Raw genomic sequence first — 22688 nt, forward strand, 5'->3', positions numbered from 1 at the left:
AACTCATGTTAGTAATTAGATCGCAAAGAGCGGTTTGAAAACAGTGGAATAAAATGTTCAGAGCTTTTATGGATACATGCATTGCAAACATGTTGCAGATCTGCTTCTTTGGAATGAGTTTGGATCAAATTAATATAAGTTTTAAAGCCTTGGAGAAAATCCTTCTTCTAATAAAATACAGATTCTTTCTTTTTATCTTCAATTCATAAAAAAATATCCCTAAAATTCACGCTGGACCACTCTCAAAACTTGTTTATTTATCACACGAGAGGCCTACAAGTGGCCAAATGCTTCAATTTGCAATGGTTTCCACTCCAGAGGAGTCAGCTGGATTTAAGTACGAAAAGACGTGGACTAATCCACCTAGGATTATAAACTTAGTAGAGACATTTTTAGAAAAACTGAGAATGATGCTTGATGATGTGGAGAGGACAATGTAACTGCCAGTGGTGTGATTAAAAATTACACCATTAATTAGTTCCTTTTTAGACCTTCTGGATTTCATATGTACTTCATTCTTGCATAATTTCTCAAGAAAGTGTGACCAATTATGACATTAATTACAGCATGGAGGTTCATTAGATTGTTTTTTTCAGTGATTGTGTTTGTTAGTGAGATTTCATTACCCTTTTTCCATGCTTGTGTAAAAGTTTAATTAGAAACAAGAGCTGCTCTTGTGTGCTGCAGTTCATGGAGTTGTTTTTGTGTTCTTAGTATGCAAAGGAGCAAAGGCAGATGTGGTTTTCCTCATCGATGGCTCCTGGAGTATCGGAGATGATAGTTTTAGCAAAGTGATCCAGTTTGTCTACAGTGTCGTTGGTGCCTTTGACGTCATCGGCCCATCGGGAATGCAGGTATCGCAACTTGTTTATGACAAAATCTTGTTTGACAATCCAGTCATCTCTGAGTCAGATACATATATTCCATTGTTTAATCATTGTTACTGTTTAATTGTATCACAATATGTTTGTTTCTAAAGGTTTCATTCGTGCAGTACAGTGACGATGCAAAGACAGAGTTCAAACTCAACACATATAATGATAAAGGCACCACACTTTCCGCTCTGAAGCTCATCCGCTACAGAGGAGGAAACACTAAGACAGGTATCACTCATAAACACCTGAACATTCATAGCTTCGTTTTTCATCTAAATACACTTTCTTTAAAAGTTATTGGGTGAATCTCACAAAAATGTGTCGCCCCAAAAATACGAAAAGAAGAAATTCTATTTTATTTCATATTTTAGAATTAATTTTTAATTTTTGTTCAAATTAATTTAAAATATTTTAATTATAAAAAGCATCTGTTTAATTTGGTACAATAAACACAACCATGATGTATGCTTACAGATTTGTAATGCTTTTATCATTGTAAAAAACATATAAGGCATACATATAATCATTATATATAATACATTTTTTCTAATATTTTTTCTAATATAATATAATTTTATAATTATTATAATTTGTGTATTAATTTATCATATTTTTCTATTTATAATTTATTTTATATTATATATTTCTATTATTATTTTTGTTATGATGTATACTTTTTATTCATTTATATATATATTTTTTTATTTTACTTTTAGTTTGAATTTTGTGGTGAAATATGACTTGAACATTTCTTAACAGATGGATTTTTACATTTTTCTTGATGTTGAGTAGATTTCGGCCAAGCTTACTGTGAAGAATTAGCAGTGACTGGAATATAGACAGAGATATATTTGTGATGGGAAGAGTTTTGTTGATGTTGTTTGCTCTCCTTTAACATCCCAGGCGTGGCTCTGAAGCATGTTTATGAGAAGGTCTTCACTCTAGACAGTGGAATGAGGAGAAACGTACCGAAGGTTGTGGTGGCCGTAACAGATGGACGTTCTCAAGATGAAGTGAACAAGAATGCTGCCAAGCTACAGCACGCTGGTATGACTCACTTCTAAACTTATAGGTTATGGCATAAACATGAGCTCTTTACCCTATGAGCACATCAACACCTATTCAGGATTCAGAAACTGATAAATGACAGTGTGAACTGCACCAGTATGCAGAGCTTTGACAATTGTTGAAGGTGCAGTAGCAAAACACAATCTAATAATGTCTATTTTGATGCAAGAAAAATTCACTAACACTGTCAGTATAGAATATGGTCACTTTAAGAAAAAACGTGCTAATGTAGGCTGTGCCGTTTCAGGTTACAGTGTGTTTGTTGTTGGCGTGGCTGATGTGGACTTCGTCGAACTGCAGAACATTGCCAGCAAACCGAGCGAGCGTCACGTCTTTGTGGTGGACGACTTTGATGCCTTCTCCACCATTCAGGACAACCTGGTCACATTCATCTGTGAAACTGCAACATCCAGTGAGTTGACAGTTTGTGGTACTTTACAGATGATGTTTTAAGAGAAATGTTCATGTGTTCAAGTTAATGTGTTTACGTTTTGCTTCCACAGCCTGTCCATTGATCTATGTAAATGGATTCACATCACCAGGTAGGCATGTGTCATATGCATTGCACAAAGTTTTAATGTTTAATCTTTTTTCCTGTATTCACCAAGGCTGCATTTATTTGATCAAAAATACAGTAAAACAGTAATATTATGAAATATTATTAACATTTAAAATAACTGTTTTCTATTTTAAAATGTGAATTATTCCTGTGATGCAAATCTGAATTTTACTCTAGTCTTCAGTGTCACATGATCCTTCAGAAATCATTCTAATATGCTGATTTGCTGCTCAAGAAACATTTCTGATTATTATCAATGTTGAAAACGGTTGTGCTGCTTCATATTTTTTTGTGGAAACAGTGATACATTTATTTCAGAATTCTTTGATGAATACAAGATTCAAAAGAGCAGCATTTATTTGAAATATAATTTTTTGTGACATTATAAATGTCTTTACTATGACTTTTGATCAATTTAATGGGTCCTTGCTGAATAAAAATTTTACTGACCCCAAACTTTTGAACAGTATGTAATACATTGTGTATGTAGACCACTAACATGTTTTATATGTTTTTCCAGGATTCAGAATGCTGGAAGCTTTCAATCTGACTGAGAAGATGTACGCTAGTACCAAAGGTGTCTCTATGGAGCCCGGTTCCTTCAACAGCTACACCGCCTACAGGCTCCACAAGAACGCTTTCCTGAACCAGCCCTCATCGTGAGTTCAAACCTCTCTTGATTAGACTCTGAATGCTGATTTTGTGTACAATTTAGTACTCATCAAAATCATCAAGCAAAGACTTTGAAGAAAAAATGCACTTTCTTTCATACTATTACTTCTGTGGAACACAAAAGGAGAAGTTTAGCTCTTTCCATACAGTGAAAGTAATCAGTAACCAGGCACTGTAACACGTGGTCATCTGTTATGGGATACTGTATGCAAGAACCAACAGATTTTGGTTCATTGACATCAAACCTGATGTTACACGTCTTGACATACTATATTTGAATGTTAAAGGATGAGACCAGCTGAAAAGCTTTTGAAGACATGGACTATAGTGTATGCGTCGTATGGACCGCTTTTCAGATATTTTTACAGCAATTTTTGCAGCTTGAAGAGCAGCATGAACAATGTGTCTAACGTCTCCTTTTGTGTTCCTCTGAAAGTCATGAAAGTATTTCTTTCACTAATAATAATAAGAAATTATTATTAATAATTAGTTAACACTAATAATAAACAGAAATGTTTCTTAAGCAGCAAATCAGCATATTAGAATGATTTCTGAAGGATCATGTGACACTGAAGACTGGAGTAATGATGCTGAAAATTCAGCTTTGCATCACAGGAATAAATTACATTTTACAATATATTCATATAGAAAACATTTATTTTAAATGTTAATAATATTTCACAATGCATTTTTGATCAAATAAATGCATTCTTACCGATCCCAGACTTTTGAACAGTAGAGTATTTCCAAACTGTTATTTTGGAGATATCACCCCATTTCTTCAGATAATTGCAGTTAGTCACATGGTATGTAATGCTGTGATTTGTTATTACAGGAGAATGTTCTGTTAGATTACAATAATGTTTTTTAATCATTTCTTAAGATGACACTGGCAGCATGCTTGTGTACAGATGTCACTTGAAAGTAGTGTGGTGTTAGAGAGAGTCATTAGAGGACTGTAGGGCTAAACTGAGAGCCGTAGGGTTAAACTGAGAGCTTTGTTGGCTTTTGTTGCATGTTGCTGCTTGCCCAGGTAGAGCCAACTATCCAAAAGCATTCAAAGCCACTGTTCTCCTGCAATATATCAAATACTGGATCAAATAAATCCACTCACTTTGACCTGCCAGCGCTGATGTCTGCAGAAAAAAAACAGATCCTCCTCTTTGGTCTGGCTGATAGTCAACTTTTTTACAGATATATTCATCCTGATGGTCTGCCTTCCACATACACCATCATTCTGATGTTCCGGCTGTTGCCAGACTCACCGACCGAGACCTTCGATATCTGGCAGGTGTCAGACAAAAATCACAAACCAGAGACTGGCGTCACCATCGACCGTAAGTGGGACTGTTTCAGAATTAGTAACCGTCCTTCCTTTATGACTGTTTGTATCAGAATCAATGTCTTTATAGACTCATATGGGAAATTAATATATCAGTAGTTTATTGAGATTAAACCGAGTGCAAATAAAGTCTTCTGTTACTCACATTTTTCGCAGAAATCTAATTTCTCATCAGCCTGGTTGTACTAATATTTCAGATTTGTTTATGCTTTGACAACATTTTTACTGGCCTCATAACAAACAAAATTTTTTTTAGGAACATTTTTAGAAATGTCTGGAAAGCTAATTTATAAGGTTTTTCAAAAATATCTAATGTAACTCCTACAACAACTCTAAATTCTCACACACACTTTTGCTGGAATAAAAAAGATCAGTGATTTGTTTATAAACTTTAATCAATTCCAGTGGATGCTTCCAGTGCCGTCATAATTTTTTGCCATTGAAAAACTTTGTGTCAGCCAGCTAGATAACTATATCGTGATTGTGCGTTTAAATCTGCAGACTTCATAATAACAGTGATTCCCTCACAGAAAACCACATGTTGAAGTTTGCAAAGATTACAAATTCCCTATCCTTATTGTTGAGTCCTGCACACTATCCACATTCATTTCTCTAGACTTTTATTTTGTCAACAGTTTGTGTCTCCTTTAATTTCTCCTAATGAATTAAAGGAGAAACATCTGAGACAAGGTTGATCCTTATATAACACATCTGAGATCTCCATTGAAAAAGTAATAAAATGCTCCTCTAAGCTTTTTTCTCTCTGTCCAAGTAATCAGATTTCGCCTAATTCACCACATCCCCTTTAGTCCAACAACTTGTCCTATCATATCTATCTATTTACTGTAAAGAATTTTGTTTGTTCTAGTTTGTGGTTGTTTTTGGGATATTTAACTCTGTTTCTCTATTTTCTCAGCATCCGCCCAAACTGTGTCATTTTATAATAAGGATACAACAGGAGAGATCCAACGAGCCACGTTTAAAAATGATCAAGTTAAGAGGATCTTCCATGGAAGCTTCCATAAGGTAAATTGTGCTTTTATACATGCTGATTATATGGTATTGTTTGTTGCATAGTACATCAATCTTTACAGTTGTCTTCAGATGACAATCTAGTATGGTTTGTCCTTGTAAAATGATTTGTGATGCTTTTTCATAAGAGGCTTATATCATAGATAGCCTTTAGCACAAATGTGCTGGTTGTGATGTCATGTTAAATGGTGAAGGCTTGGCTCATTTATAATTTTTGGGTTATGCACAAAAAATGTAACATGGCCTTTTTTGGATAAAAACCCAAAAATGGGAATTGGTAGCAATTGGTGGATATGTGTGCCCGCATTCTCCACCATATATGGTGCCTATGTTGGCCACATACACAGAGCCAAACTGTGTGAGATCTTCAGCAAAGTGGGCTCAAAACAAATGTCCGTTATGTCTGAATGCAGCAAAACATGCACAGATGTCCATGGCTATACATCAAGGGAGACGTTTCTTTCAAAAAGACAACGGTCTGGAACTGCGGAATAGAAATGTAGGACAAAGATAGATTACTGTCAGCGAGTTCATCCACTGAGAGGGTTTGAATCTGAAACGAGCAAGTTTTGATCTGTGCATGACGGCTTCTGGTGAGATGTTTGCCAAAAGGAAGACCACATGGTCTTTGCTTACATTGAAATTAAAGTTTCATGTGGCAAGCTGCAAAACTTTCACAATGCTCAAGGATTAGTTAATCATAACAGAGGTGAGAAATACAAGACACGTTCGGTGTGTTGCAACATCACTTTGTGCCTTCAGTTGCACCATTTCTATTTTTGATGCACAGCTACTTCAGCCACTTGTTTCAACATCAAAAGTTCTGTTCAAACATCAAAATTCCGTGCATCATTTTTAAAACTCTACCGCTGAATGTGTTCCGCATCACACAGCTCATTTGCATATAGTTTGAATAGTTACATCACTGCACAGCTTCTTCAGCCACTTGTTTTTCTCGTTCGTCTAAAATATAATATAATATATAAGTTCTGTTCAAACATCAAAGTTCCATGAATCATATTTTAAAAATTCTTTCAATTCTTTCATCGTTCACATTGTTCGCATCACATTACAGCTAATTTGCATAGAATTTGGATTGGATTACATTGCATTGCCAGCACTAACCTGTGCATGCCATGTATCACATTAACTGTGATGTAGTTGGTTAAAAAATATGAAACTGTGTCTCAGAATAACAGAAATCACCTTCATGAGAATCTATATATAGCATATTTGGTAAGGCCGGAAAAAAAAGTGTTTCCCTGGCAGGCAAACTGGAAAATGTTGAATCACTTCTCAATAAACAATTACATCAGAGCGCCAGCAGATGCCAAACACGGAGCAGGTGGAATGCTTTGAGCTGATTTATCCGTTCATCCTTATCTTTAGTCAGTGCCTCTGTATGGCCTGGATCCTGACGGTCCTTCAGGTTGCCTGTTAAAGTTGACCACAGGGGAAATTCTTGTGGTTTGAATGAGAGGTGTGGTGGCTTGTTTGTTGTGGTTTTGGCCTGTGTGAACATCCCTGCTGCTTTCCATAAGTCTATAGCCTCAGGAGACATATCGCCAGTCACTTTAAAGTTAGACGGTATGACATGATTCTGCTTTGCATTTTATACCATGGTAGATACTCTATCATTAAGGAGGACAGCTTTGCATTATTTGAATGTGAAAGAGACAAAGAGTAATGTGAAAATACAGAGTGGGACTTGTCCGAAACAGCTCAAGACAAATAATTTATTAGGAATTTACTCTAGTATGCCAAGAAATATACAAACTTGGTGCATTAATATAGAAATCAGTTGAGGTCTGTTTATATCAGCTGTTTTTGTAATATTTAGTTTTACTGTTGTAAATCTTTAGTTTTTAACTCATGTTATATAAAGTTAATTTGTTTTTGCACTGATGCCAGACTTTTCATTCATTTGTTATGAATTGATCTTTTGGTTCAAATTCAAGGTTGAAGTACTTTTTAGTTTGTAACGTGTTTAATTTACTGAACTGGCCAAAGCCGGCATTACTGCATGATTATTTAGTATATAAACTATTTTTCCATTGAATTTCTTTACACAGGCCTGTCTTAAATAGAGCAGAGAGGGAGCAAAATCTGCCCTGCTGCATCATATGACAGTTTCTAACGAAAGCAAATGAAGTGGCATAACTTAAGCATTAATCATTGAGCTTGACGAATTGTTCATGCCTCAGAACTTTCCTGCTTGGAAGGAAATAATGTCTGAATTTCAGAGATGAAATGTGTTTTTTTAAGAGCTGCATGGTTCTGGCGCGTCATTTACTCATGCAGACGGCTTTTTGGTCTAGATAAACAAACATTTAGATTTAGCTAGCTTCAGCGAAAGATTTGACTCCGTGAAGCTGTTTTATTAATTAATTTATTAATTTATGTTTTGCTTGCTCTGTAATGTGGTGCAAGTAATGGGATTTTAACAGCAAGACTGTAACTCATAAAGGAATATTTCACCCAAAAATGAAATTCTTTCATCATCAGAATCAGAATCAGAATGAGTTTTTATTGCCAGGTATGTTTACACATACGAGGAATTTGTTTTCATGACAGAAGCTCCACAGTGTAACAGAATGACAGTGACAGAACAAAAACACAGATAATAAAAAATAGAAAAATAGAACAAGAAACTAAGGAATAAAAATATACAAATCGACAATTGTATGTGCAGGTATATAACAATAGACAGTTGTATGTACAGGTATATCATGTGCAAATTGAAATGTAGACTGAGTGAGTGTGTTAGATAAATAAGAGTATGAGTGAATAAATAGTGTGTGTTCCACAGTTATTGTCAAGTGTTCATGAGATGGGTGGCCTGAGGGAAGAAACTGTTCCTGTGTCTGGTCGTTCTGGTGCTCAGAGCTCTGTAGCGTCGACCAGATGGCAACAGTTCAAAGAGGGAGCGTGCTGGATGTGAGGGGTCCAGAGTGATTCTGCCAGCCCTTTTGCTCACTCTGGACGAGTACAGTTCTTGGAGAGAAGGGAGGGTTGTACCAATGATTCGCTCAGCAGTCCGGACTACCCTCTGAAGTCTTCTGAGGTCAGATTTGGTAGCTAAGCTGAACCAGACAGTTATTGAAGTGCAGAGGACAGATTCAATAATGGCGGAGTAGAACTGTTTCAGCAGCTCCTGTGGCAGGTTGAACTTCCTCAGCTGGCAAAGGAAGTACAACCTCTGCTGGGCCTTTTTCACAATGGAGTCAATGTGAGTGTCCCACTTCAGGTCCTGAGAGATTGTGGTGCCCAGGAACCTGAATGACTCCACTGCAGTCACAGTGCTGTCCATGATGGTGAGTGGGGGGTGTGCAGAGGGGTTTCTCCTGAAGTCCACGGTCATCTCCACAGTTTTTAGCGTGTTGAGCGCCAGGTTGTTGAGACTGCACCAGACAGCCAGCTGCTCGACCTCCTGTCTGTAAACAGACTCGTCACCGTCCTGAATGAGGCCGATGAGTGTGGTGTCGTCTACAAACTTCAGGAGCTTGACAGAGGGGTCTTTAGATGTGCAGTCGTTGGTGTACAGGGAGAAGAGCAGTGGAGAGAGAACACAACCCTGAGGAGCTCCAGTGCTGATCGTACGGGTGCTGATCATTTACTCAAGCCTGTGTGACTTTCGTTCTTCCATGGTCTTTTTTTGACCCCTACAACAGCATTATTCAAATGTCCTTGTTTTTTCACAGAAGAAAGTCATATGGAGATTTATAACACCATGAGGGTGAGTCAACGCTGACAGAAGTTCTTTTCTGAAAATCTTTTAACACCAAACTCTAAATGACCGTGAGCGTGCAGAGAGCTCTCAAGCAGCCTAGAGAAAGCGAGAGTGGCCAGCAGAGACGTATCATTCTTCAGATATCCTCAGTGGATTTGGCCGAAATGGAGGACAGCTCTGTTTTGAAAGAGCTGTCCAAATGTGCGGCAGATTCAGTTGAAATGGAGAAGTCGTTTGTTTAAAAGATCCTGCTTCCCTCTGAATGGACACAGGTGGCCATTAGAGAGGACGTTTGAGGACAGCTGCCAGTGATCAGATCAAAATGAGCAAAATGAGCAAAATCAAATTATTGTAATCAGTTCCAACAAAACTTGAAAAACTTAGAAAAACAGTGCGGCAGATTATAAACAGCAGGGACTGTTCAAAGTTCAGAATGCCATACTAATACACCACTTTTGTTATTTTGCAGTATGTACTGTATATTGTGTGCGGTATGTGAACATTCTGTATACATGGGATATGCATATTAGCTTAACAAGCTGATGAAAAAATAGATGAAAACTAATTTTACAAATTATTTATGAAATATGCTTAACAATTATAAAATTATGTCATAATATTATAAAATTATAATATTACAATAATTTCATGCTGCTTTATAAAGGCTGTACAGAAATTGTGAGATTAATCATGATTACTTCATTCTATTGATAGCACTAGTAAATCAGCATATAGTTTTGTGGGGGAAAAAATTGAAAGTAAATATTTTTACATAATATATATTTTTAAAATAAATTAAATGTATTAATAAAGATGAACATTTATAAATAAAATAATAAAAAGACGACTATCTAATTTTAGAAACAATTATTGCTAGATTAATTGTGATTATTGTATTGACAAATAAAATTACATATATTTTTGTGAAAAAAATATTTTATAACAATAATATTTGAACAAAATTAATAGTTATAGTATAAAAGCTAATTTTTTTATCTTACAAACAATTATTGTCAGTTTAATTCTGATTACTTTATTCTTTTGACAGCACTTGTTTTTAACAATAAGATAAAAATTTAAATTAAATTTTGTTAATTTTACAAAAATCAATTTTTATTTATATATAAAACTCTAGTGTAGTATACAAAACATTAATGTTTGAAATGTTAATCATTGCAGATCTGTTTCCTATACTAACTTTTTTTGTAAAATAGTTATATTATTATTGTGCATTATGTAGTTAGCTCAGCTGTATGATATTATTGCAAATGGAATATAATAATTGAGAACAGAACCAGGAGACCTCCAGGCTAAACAGAAAATAATCATGTGCCACAGGTACAGCTTTAGATAATACGTACCACATTTGTGTAGACGTCTAGTGATGTCATGCTTGGTTTGATATTGTCAAGGTTTGATACAAGAAAAAAACTGGGTTGGACGCTCACAGAAAGATGGTGGTCTGGCTCCGTAACCATCACTTCATCGTTCTAATGAGTATCAAGTATTTTTGGCTTTGTTTAGCCCAATAGTGAGGTAAATGTCAGTGTATCTCAGGCCTGCAGCATGTTTACTGATACTGACCAATCCTTTGTGGTCAGATCAGAATCGCATCTCCTCTATTTGCTGACCGCAAATTTCCAATCCATTCTTGATCCATAGCATCAGTCCTGCTTAGAGCTCCTCCATTAGCTTGCGGTGGAGAAATGTGATTACACCGCAGCATTCAGCTAGTGCTTAAGACTTGGCAGCCCGACGGTCCATGGCATAGGGAGGAACAGCTTCATCATGCACTGTGGTGAACAGGGAATATCAATGTACATTGATTGTGTGGATCAGAGAGCTGGAAAACTCTGAGGGGGCAATACAGTAAGAAATACAGTGCTAACCAGGACCAAACACATCACATGCAGCCTGAGCAACACAATAAGCACGACTGACGAATCAGATGATTCTAGGCCATGTAGTTCAAAGTTTATGAGTAGTACTTTCAACCATTTTGAGCAACCTGTTTGGTACCCTCACTTTCTGATTTGGTAAATGTGAGCAGTTTTGTATAGCAAAAAGCTTTAAATAACTTTGATCATTGTGGTCTAAAGTTCCTCAAAATTTAGGACGTTCAAGAAGAGTAAAAGTACACTTCCATTCAAACTTTGGAAAGAAGTCTCTTCTTTATTTGTTTAAAAAATGCAGTAAAAACAGTAATATTGTGAAATATTATTTTAATTTAAAATAACTGTTTTCTTTTTGAATATATTTAAAATGTTTATTTATTGCTGTGATCAAAGCTGAATTTTCAGCATCATTACTCCAGTCTTCAGTGTCACATGATCCTTCAGAAATCATTCTAATATGCTGATTTGCTGCTCGAGAAACATTGCAGATTATTATCAGTTGTGCTGCTTCATATTTTTGTGGAAACATGGTTATTTTTTTCATAATTCTTTGAATAAAAATTTCAAATGAACAGTATTTATTTGAAATATAAATCTTTTGTAAGTTTGTACAATATGTTTTGAGAAAATGATGCTATGTTGAGCCTCATTTGCATAGATTGGAGGCATTTTTGCGCTGAAAAGTATGACAGTTACTTAATGTATACCAGTTTACAAGTTTAGTATACATCTGTGCCAAAGAGGTTCAACTATTTAGTGAATTCGCCCTCGATCTGTAGAGGAAGTGGCTGATTCAGATCAGATGGGAAATCAACTGGATTTTGACAATCCCACTGTCCCAATGTATTTAAGCATTAATATGTGATGATGTATTTGTTTACGCTCTTGTTAGCTGCTGTTAATTTTTCCCAAATTTCCCTGTAAAAGTATTTTACAATGGATTCGCTGTTATCGTCGCCTTGAGCGTGTCAGGATGAATTTGGTGCTGAAGGAACATGCCTGTTTTTATACGCACCTCTGGCCAGAACACTCCCTTTGAACAGAGAGACTCCCAGAAATCCCTAATTAAGGCCTGAAGCTCTTGGAGTTAAAAACAACAATAGAAAACTGCCAACTGAGACTTATTTAATGGCCCTGCTTAAGATGAATGCAAGTTCTTCCTTTAAAATGACCCCTGAGTCTGTTATAAGCTTGAACATCTAACAGTCTTCTTTTATTCCAGCTCCACATCCTGGTGTCTCCCAAGAGTGTCAAGCTGAACCTGGACTGCCAGGAAGTGGCCGAGAAGGAGATTAAACCAGCCGGAAACACATCAACAGATGGATTTCAAGTGCTTGGGAAGATGTCCAAATCTATTGGATCGAAAGGAGAATCAGCAACAGTGAGCCCAAATGCAAAAACACTGAACACTTTACACTCTTAGAAATAAAGGTTCCAAAAGAGGGTTTTCACAGCGAAAGACAGAACCATTTTTGATTCTCCAAAAAACTTTTCAGTGAACAGTTCTTAAATGAACAATTTTTTTCTTTGTGTGAAGAACATTTTGATAATCTAAAGAACCTTTTTCAACTATAAAGAACCTTTTTTGCATTGGACAGATTCAATGGATGTTAAAGGTTCTTCATGGAACCATCAATGCCAATAAAGAACCTTTATTTTTAAGAGCACTTTGTGTACAAAAACACAACTTTTGTGATCACACATTGACCGTGAACTCACCACTCTTGCTCTTAAATGCAAACTTTTATCAAAGACACGTGTAACATCCGTTTTCTCTCTGGTTGGGCAGTTTCAGCTCCAGCTGTTTGACATTGTGTGCAGTCTCGGCTGGACCAGCAGGGACAGATGTTGTGACCTTCCTTCAATGGTAAGAGAAGACTTTCAGAAAGCCTCTAGAGATCAGTTGCCGGTTGCACCAGCTGTGCGCAAGTTACATCTTAGCCTAGTTTTGATGTAAAGGCGCAGGTTGCAACTTACACACTGCTAAATATGTTAACATTGCACCATTAAACATTTGAAGTTGAAACGTAACACTATGTACAGTATAAACTAAATATTTACAAGTGTCTCCAACCAGGAGTAATGATTGAAATAAAATAGCAGTTTGACTGAATTGCATCAATAAGCTCTTATTTTACATGACAGACTTCAATCCATTTGACATAATGTATATGATAATGTTGACATTTACACTCATTTACATTTTAAAAGACTTTGCTAGCTGCTTTTCAGCACAACCCTGATCTAAACAGTGTGCCTATATGTGCACTGATCAGTGTTGTGCATGTCAAATAAAATCAGAATGAATAATTGTAATTTCTTATGCAATGCATTAATATTTGTATATCAATCTTGATTAGTTTCAAATACAATTTCTGAATGTTATTTGAACATAAATTATGATGTTCTTTAGTATGTGTTTACATCATCAAGTAGTAACGTATTTCAATGGAAATGTTTTACTATTTCTTACAGTATAAGCCAAGAATAAATTAAAATAAACTTCTGCTCACATATTTAAAGGCTGCTATTTAATCACTGAGAGTAATTGTCATATTATGCGACTGCATTACATCAGTGCAACCAAATAAAGTACAGAGTTAGTTACAGGCTAGCTAGTAAAATTCGTTTGAAAACAATTTTTACTCAGAAATGGCTAGTAAATTTCACAAATAATTTCAAAGAAACAGCAAGTAACACATTTTGAAATAGAAATAATTAAATCTGATTTTCTTGTAAAACGTACTCCAGTAATCTTCGAAAAATATTTTTTTACAGTGTAGTTGCTAAGTCGTTAGGTTTGGACTTCCCGAATTAATTAAGAACTTATGAACAGCTGGTGCAAACCTAGCCAGGGTTACACAAAGGTGAAATGCTGGGTTAAATTTCAGGTACGGATGACCTACGAACCACACTGTTTACATCCGACCCCATGCCTTTGATCATTGTGGCTTTAAGCAAGGCTCTTAACCCCAGACTGCTCCACAGAGGGTTGCTGTACAGTCACTTTGGATTGAAAACAAATGACAAGCCAGTCGACTCTCACGCACATCTCCTACATCTTTTTTAGCTTCATCCACCCACGCAGACCTGTCATACTATTCCATATGTTTCTGATTCATCCCTGTTGACCAGATTCAAACATGACATTTATCATGTGTTCGGCCAAACCGCTCGCTATTATTAGAGCATTTCCTTTCTTTGATCTCTCGTTGTGCGCTCTTCCATTTTATTTGGTTTGTCAACAGCAGACAGATTTTAAAAGAGATGTTTCACTGTCATTCATTTGTGGTTCTTAGTTGTAAAGTGTGAAATTGTTGAACTCAAGTGCCTTTGCACTTTCATTATGTGTGCCTATTAAGACAAACCATGAGAGCAGCTGTGTTCAAACTCTTTATTGTATTTTTAGTCTACCATAAGAAAATTATTATTATGGTTGTAAGGGTTCTTCCATAAAATTTTCAGGAGGCATTCATAGAGTCTTCAAATTTCCATTTTATTACCTGCCACACTCATGTACTGATCACAAAGGTGCAGGAGAACCAAGAGAACAAAAACTAATTGATACATGCAATATCAGCACATTACTCAGTTCTGGGCCTCAGATGTTTCTCCAGGAATCCCTCACCAGAACTAACCTCAGCCATAGGAAAAATCACACCCTTTTAACAAACAGATCAAACCATTTTATAATTACAAGGGGTCCCAATTCGATACATCAAATCGTATATCAAAAATAAATATATACAAATAAACTATAAACATATGAAATTCCATTCCCCATAAAGCAATAATAAAATAAACTGGAAAGAATGCCCTTTATAATAACACATTCAAATGAACAAACAATCCAAACCCATATGGTACCCAAACTACATTTCCCATAATTCCTAGCAAAGGATATAAAAAGACATCAGGAAACGCCGCGCCCTTTTAATAACAAGCCTTTGTTCCATGCTGCAGTCATGGATCCTAGCAGAACCACGGGTAAGATACACAATCATTCAAACAATTAAATAAAGAAAATATTAACCCAAATCTTGTCTAGCTGTGGTTTTATTCAATTAACTAGCGTGCACTCTAGTAATGAATTGTTGTCTCGCTCTTTGATCTTTAATGCGCGCATAAGAGACAACATGCACCACTAACACAATGTTTTGGGTAAATCATGTTAAAGAGACAAAAAAACTGCATATAAATTTATAAACAAGCAAACAAACAATTAATCCCTTAAACAAACCAAAATCAATTTCTCCTACAAAGAAATGAAATTAATTAAAAAGAAAACTAAAACGATTGAAATGAACTAGCCCAATTATTAAGTGTGGCCTTAGCCATCACAATGGTACTTCTGGCAGTCAAAACACAAGAGTTTTTATTGAATTGAATTGAATATCTTTCGAAATTGAATACAATCCTTTGGGTGCATAGTCTAACAAAATAAATCAATCAATAAATAATCAGCTCTGTTGTAGCTATATGCCCTGTCCTCACCCCCAAAGCCAAAGGATGCTGAAACAAAGACAAAGATTTATGTGGGAAAAAATTATAGTTGTCCATACCTTTGCCATAGTGGACATCATGTCCCAGATTTGCATTGGCAGTGTTATCAGTTTTTAGTTTTTATCCGAGGTGATATGTAGTACACTTATTATAAGGATTGTTACGGCTGTTAAGTCTTGCTCAAAGCTACAGTGGCATTTGACCATTTGACAGATAAATGACCATTAGCCCAAACAGCCAATTGCTGTGCTGATAAGCATTGTTTTGCTCTGCCATTTTGTCTGTCAAACTTACTAAACTCTTTGTGACAGACAAATCTCTTTTTTCACCAAATTCCCAAAATGATGGTTAAAATGGTGTTGTTATGGTAAATGTAATTTGGATACTAGGTATCCAGAGAGGCTAGTGAGTTTCATTCACTTAACCAAAGCCAGGAATCTTGAAAAATGCAAGCACTGGATCAGACTCAACTACAATTTTGAATGATTGGTCAGAAGCAAAACACCTCTATATTTGCACTAAGGAAAGGATAGGTAGAATACAGTATGGTGCATGTTTTTAGAATGGGGAATAATTGATTCAAATAGTGCATGTTCTGATGTTGACCTTTGTTCATTTTACACCATGATTTGTTTCCTCCAATAATAAATACAATGGCTGCCATTTGTTCTTATATTTTTCATTTTCTTTGTAATTCAGAGAGATGAATCCAAATGTCCACCTCTTCCCAATGCCTGCACATGCACCTCAGACAGTACGGGACCCCAGGGGCCTCAGGGGCCAGTGGTAAGTCAACTGAAGTACACTACTAAAGCTTGACAGCAAAAGGTTTAAACTTTATAGGAATAGACATTACTTATTTAGTTCAAAATATGATTAATATGGTTTGGTTAATCAGATTAACCAAACCATAAACCATAAAGTGTGCTTTATATATATATTTTTTTACATTTTACCTTATTTGTATATTTGTATAGTTGTATTTTGTATTTAATCTGTATCTATCTGTATTTATGTTCTACTGTAGTGTTATCTGTATACACCAAGGGTCTGAGAGTAATGCAATTTCAATTCTCTGTGTGTATGTGCTGTACATGTGGAAGAATTGACAATAAAGCAGACTTGACTTGACTTGGTTTGCATTGTTTCACCCTGCAAAAAGGCAAGACTCTACAGGTGAACCGGGTTAAAAGTTTAGCTAATAGATATCACAAACTTGTCCAGTTGATTAGTCACAGTAAATTAAGACAGTAGTTTTTGTATTACAAGTTTTCTGAAATGTTATGTTTAAATATGCGAATGAGGGATTATCTATTTAAAATACACGAATTAGCATAAATATCCAGAACATAAACAGTCTGAACTTTGGTTAAATCCAAATTCAAAATGACTGTTTTATTTGTTGGCATATAACAGTAAAAGGTTTTTACAGAGTGGATTTTGGATATCTAATTTTATCGCTCATAAATCATATAAATCAATATAGATAGGTGAAAAAATGCAAGGTTTGGTGTATGTAACTGATGCTAAAGTAAAGATTTCTGACTCATTTTGAGAAAATATCCTTTAAAGACATATATTGTAATTGAAATACAGATGCAAATAGATGAACTGTGTTTTCTTTCCCTCAGTCTGAAAGAAGTTAAGTTATAGAAGCAAAGTAGCCTAAAATCTTGACCAGTGCATGAAAAAACAATGATTTTGTCTGTAGTGTCTTGCCTTAAAATGTTAATTCATGTATAATCAAAATTTAAATCGTTAATGTTATGTGCTTATTGGTTGGGTTGATAGCTGGACTATTTTCTCTGTAATTTCTCCACACATTTTTTCTTTCCCAGGGTGCACCTGGAAGCAAAGGACCACGTGGGGAAAGAGGAAATCCCGGTCAAGTCGTGAGTAATCTGATTATCCTTTCTTGTTAAGTCAGAATGTTCTTAACCTGTACATTACAGATAATTCATCAAGTTTATCTACAAGATTGAACATCGCCATCTTCATATGTTGATTCTGTCTGTTCCTGCAGGGTTCAGTGGGCCCACGTGGAGAGATGGGTTTGCTGGGTCCAATGGGCCCTCCAGGACCACAGGGCCCTAGTGGGCTCTCCATCCCTGGCGAGGCTGTAAGTCCATCTCAGTTTTCATCATGTATCAGTCAGAAGTCAGTAGCTGGCTGTAAATCCTTCCGCACACCAAACAGGGATTATTCAGGCTATTTATTATCCCAGGAGTTGTAGCGAAGGCATAATTATGGCAGCGAGCTCTGGATTCAGCATTCCTGCATGTCTGGGGGCTTTACACTCATCAGAGCACTTTAAACTGCCTGATCCTGCTGCTAGTACACAAATCTCCCTGGATTTATTCCCCTCTCCATTTCAGCTGCTGTGTTTTAGTGCTGTTTGCAAGCATCACTATTACTTTCGCTCAAACTTGGGGTTAAGGGTTCGAAACAAACCAATAAGACTAAGTATTGGCTGTCAATGTTTTTATCTGGAAAAATTAATTCTAACTAGATTGTTCAACTGTGTCAGTATTGCTGATGATGATATTGTTGATGATATATTATTGTTATTGTCCTTGGTGTGAACACACCTTAAAGCCATACCTAGAGAACTGGATTTTACAACCACCCAGAACACCCTAGCAACCATATAGTAACACCCTAAAACCACCCACAAAACCGCAGCATGATGGCAGGGACTTTTACACAGACAAACTCTAGATATCTTGCTTTCCCTCTTGTTTTCCCTCTCGTCCTTGTTCTCTGAACTGATATATGTGTTTAATTTGTGTTTGGATCACACTGAAGCTTTTTACCAAATCTTTGGGCACTCTTTTGACAGGTCTTTCTCCTTTTATTTCCTCCACGCAGGGTCGTCTAGGTCCAAAGGGGGATCCAGGCGATGCTGGCCTACCTGGACAGAAAGTAAGTGTTGCTCTGGAGAGTCGCCCGAGTCTTAGGGGGGAAATGGGAGGATTATTCGCTCTCTGCAGCTTGTGCTACCTCTCTGGATGAGCTCCTTGTGGCAAACATTAGATCATAACTCAGGAGGGGGGATGGCTAGGAGGCAGCACTGAACAATGGTTGTAGATCACGCCACGAGATAAAATGTGGGTTGAGGCTATAATTGAGCAGAGTCCTAATCGGTACCACTTTGTGGTTCTCCATTAAACTCTCCCGTTCCTTTTGTTGGACTGTTTGGAGCATGTGTGGAGCTAGTGAAGAGGATCATGTGATTGATTTTGTAGACATAGTGTGTATTATCTTATAGAAGACAAACAGCAGAAGACTGTCTAATTGGTTTGAGTTGCACTATGTATTGTAAATTAACTTTCTTAAATCATTTACTCACTTTCAAGTTGTTCCCAAACTGTATTTCTTCCATGCAATGCAACAGAAGATGTTTTGCAAAATCTTTCATGCTTTGAATTAAACTCACCATAGACACCATAAAAGTATCATAAAAGTCTATGCAACTTGTGCGCTATATTTAAATCTGAAGATCCAAAGCCAAAGATAACGTATTATATAACCGAATAAATCACTATTCAAATAAGATTTGATGGCTGCATAGGGAGTGATATAATGATAGAATTAAATAATATTTAGTTTAGTCTATGTTAAGATATCTTAAGCAATGTGAATGCAAAATATTTAATTATTGAATTTATATAAAACGGTATGTAAAATTATATATATATATATATATATATATATATATATACTGTATACATAAAACTTAAACTGTACATTTTATACATTTGTAGAGTATAATTTTGTGCATACATTCTGTATAGCTATACTATCTTTATGCTGATTTTAATATTTTGTATTATTAATTTGTTAATAATAATAATAATAATGATATATTCTGGCATCATGTACTCATTCACATTATTACATGTTGTTCCAAAACTATGAGTTTATTTCTTCCATGAATTTGTCATGTTTTGGACTTAAAAAAGACACCATTGAAAGTATCATAAAAGCTCTGTTCAAATCTGAAGCCAAACAATAACTTTGTGACTGAATACATCGCTATTCAACTGAGATCTGAAAAGGAGGGGAATTTTGGCAAATAAAGACTTAAATTTCAGTCTGTTACTCATATGACTTCAGAAGACTTATGGACTACATTTATAGTGATTTTTTGTCGATTTTTAAGCTCGGAAGCTTCAGTGCCTATTATGTAAAAGAACATAGTGAACATTCATCTAAGGCAGTGGTCGCCAACCCGTCAATCGCGATCTGGTAGATCTTTATCACTGTCTCAGTAGATCCCGAAAATAACAGTAAAATAAGTACAAAAATGCATTACATGTCTGGGGTTATATCAATGTATCACTGAAGGGTACTGTCTTGAGAAAAGTTTCGATGGCAATGGCATTTTCTTCTCCGTATAAAGCGCAGCTCTGCTTTGTTTACAGCGGTAAACTAGGAAACGCTACATTGCGGTCGGTTCATAAACAGTGTTGCCAAGTCCAATTGGGCTACTTTAACACTGGTGCCGCGGGGTTGTTGTTCATGTCCGCGGGTTGAAGCGACCCCAATAACGTGTATTTTACCCCCGGAATGCGATTTTTACAGGGGAACCCCCCCTCAAAACACGATTGGACTAGTTTTATTGCGAAACCCTGGCAACCCTGTTCATAGGTGCCACCTGCTGTCAGAGAGTGCATCTCATTCAGACCTGCTGTGATTTCGCGCAGATGTTTTATGTAGCAAATAAATAAATAACACCTAAAGTCAGACCATTCTGTTTTTGTTTTAAATCCTGAAATTAATCTAAATCAAATCAAAAACAACTGCCTGTGCAGATCATGATTAAAATGCAGTGGTTGCATCTAATTTTTAATGGCAAGAGATTTATGGTTAAAGTCAGTTGGTTTGTTATAAAGCAAATAGCCAATAAATAAATTTGCTTAAAAATCAGTATCAGAATCAGAATCCAATTTTCTAGTTAAAAAAAAAAAAGAAAGAAAAGAAATTCTGAATCAGCTATGACCGGTGCATCACTAATTAAAATACTAAGTAAAAGGCCTCAAATTTGAAGTACAATCTGGGATGTCTTTTTCTATCAGTTCTTCAATAGGTAGATCTTGTCTTTCATAAAGGCCGAGGTCAGGGATCTTGGGCCTAAAAAGTTTGGTGACCACTGATCTAAGGAAAGTGTGGAAGATTTGGAATGACAAGGGTGATTATAAGACAAATCACAATCAAAAAGCATTGGACATTGAACATTGACAATTGGGCAATGAACACTGGTTCCTGGTGCAACTGGTTCCTGCGAATAAAAAATCATTGTGCTGATCCAGTTCGAAAGCAGGAGAAATGATTTTTGAGTTAATTAACAAATTAAGAGGAAGACAAAAAAAGGTAGAAGTTTTTCTCACTGTTGTGGTTATACTGCATGGTCATTTTGTAAATTCTCCAGGACAGACTGCGATATCTGATCCATCTTAATGAAGAGTGGGCTCAGCCGTGCAGGTGACCATGTTGGAGGAGTTGCTATAACAACATGCATTTAATGACTTGCAGAGAATGCAGCCAGGGTTTATGACGGCCAGTAAAATGGATCTGGAATATATTAAGTACCCTGTAAATCTAATGCCAAGACATCAAAGGAGAAGCAGGGTTGACAAAGAGAAAGCAAGCTAGCAAGAAAGAAATGGAGGATATCTTGTGTGTTGGTGGGAAATTGTTTGTGTATAGTAGTTTGATTTGTTTGGTCGGAGGTAAGCGACCTGTGCTAATATGAACCTGTGTGAGACTCTGGCACTGAGACTGTTAGTTTTAGCTTTTGCCTTTTCTTCCATTCTTTCTCTAAGGGTCCACCGGGACCGGCTGGTGCCATCGGGCCTATCGGACCTGCTGGAATACGGGTGAGTGAAACACATTAGGGTGAAACACATGAAAACGTACTTTTCAAGCATGTTTCACTACAAAATCAAATGAAAAAAAAAATACTTAATTTAATAGCATTTTAATTATATCATATTTAAATCTAGATTTTATTCATTTGTGAAATATTTCATCTTTAAATCATTAATAGCTCTACTGCCTTTAATTTATGCTTTGTTTTTAATAATTATTAATTTATGATTATTATTTATTATTATATTTTTAGAATAAAATATGTATTCTGTTATTTTAGAATAAAATATATATTTATAATGATAATGAAAATAATACTAATAATAATAACACTTATTATTATTATACTGTAAAGCACTTTGGTCAACTTTGTTTTAAAATTGCTATATTTTACATACTGTAAATATACAATTAATGTACACTTGAATTGAGAATTCTTATTATAATTTATATTTTTTACTGAAACAATGCATTTTTTAATAATTAAAAATTCAGTAATTTTCATAGCAATTAAGTACATTTTCCTTACATACTCTCATTACTGTAATACAGTATTAAAAAAATAATATCACAATGCAAAACATCTTAGTAGTCCTTTAAATAGGCTTCATGTTCTTCATTTTCATTTGGGGGCTCAAATAAAGCACAGATGTTTCTTTGAGAGACTCATTAAGATGTGATTCATGTGGATCTGAACGAACGTGTGATATCAGTCTAATGTGGATCTGTGCATGTATGTTATCAATGCAGGGACCCTCAGGGAAGGAGGGGCCGGTGGGATCCATGGGCCCACAAGGACCTATGGTATGTTCTTGATTTTTTTTTGAAAGGGGGGGGGGAGTGTTGTTAAATTTGTTTTCTTTTACTCAGATGTGAGACTGTATTGCAGACATCTGTTTTGCTGAAGACCCGAGCTGTTATTCTTTTGTTTAGGGACCCCCAGGAGCCCCTGGAATGCTGGGACCTACTGGAAAGCCTGGAAAGAATGGAGATACTGGTGTTCCGGTATGAAACCTTTTGGTTTTCATAGACATATAATAGCACGATACTGCCACTGACACTAATTCGCTAAATTAGTCCAAAAAATAAAAATAAAAATAAATATATATATATATATATATATATATATATATATATATCT

General features: G+C 35.8%; 1 protein-coding gene across 1 annotated transcript in view; it reads left to right on the forward strand.

The window, feature by feature from the left end:
* Positions 1 to 22688, forward strand: part of LOC107559129 (collagen alpha-1(XII) chain-like) — a 79558-nt gene that overhangs the window by 47638 nt on the left and 9232 nt on the right. The window contains exons 56-72 of the mRNA XM_016242861.1: positions 715 to 854; positions 980 to 1103; positions 1779 to 1922; positions 2191 to 2355; positions 2447 to 2485; positions 3023 to 3161; positions 4369 to 4511; positions 5433 to 5542; positions 12396 to 12554; positions 12963 to 13040; positions 16376 to 16462; positions 17515 to 17568; positions 17700 to 17795; positions 18545 to 18598; positions 21502 to 21555; positions 22298 to 22351; positions 22481 to 22552. Coding sequence (XP_016098347.1) covers positions 715 to 854; positions 980 to 1103; positions 1779 to 1922; positions 2191 to 2355; positions 2447 to 2485; positions 3023 to 3161; positions 4369 to 4511; positions 5433 to 5542; positions 12396 to 12554; positions 12963 to 13040; positions 16376 to 16462; positions 17515 to 17568; positions 17700 to 17795; positions 18545 to 18598; positions 21502 to 21555; positions 22298 to 22351; positions 22481 to 22552 — 1712 coding nt within the window. The remainder of the gene's footprint in view (positions 1 to 714; positions 855 to 979; positions 1104 to 1778; positions 1923 to 2190; positions 2356 to 2446; positions 2486 to 3022; positions 3162 to 4368; positions 4512 to 5432; positions 5543 to 12395; positions 12555 to 12962; positions 13041 to 16375; positions 16463 to 17514; positions 17569 to 17699; positions 17796 to 18544; positions 18599 to 21501; positions 21556 to 22297; positions 22352 to 22480; positions 22553 to 22688) is intronic.

The sequence above is a fragment of the Sinocyclocheilus grahami genome, unplaced genomic scaffold (assembly GCF_001515645.1).
Source record: "Sinocyclocheilus grahami isolate Dianchi unplaced genomic scaffold, SAMN03320097.WGS_v1.1 scaffold674.1, whole genome shotgun sequence".
Classification (NCBI taxonomy): domain Eukaryota; kingdom Metazoa; phylum Chordata; class Actinopteri; order Cypriniformes; family Cyprinidae; genus Sinocyclocheilus; species Sinocyclocheilus grahami.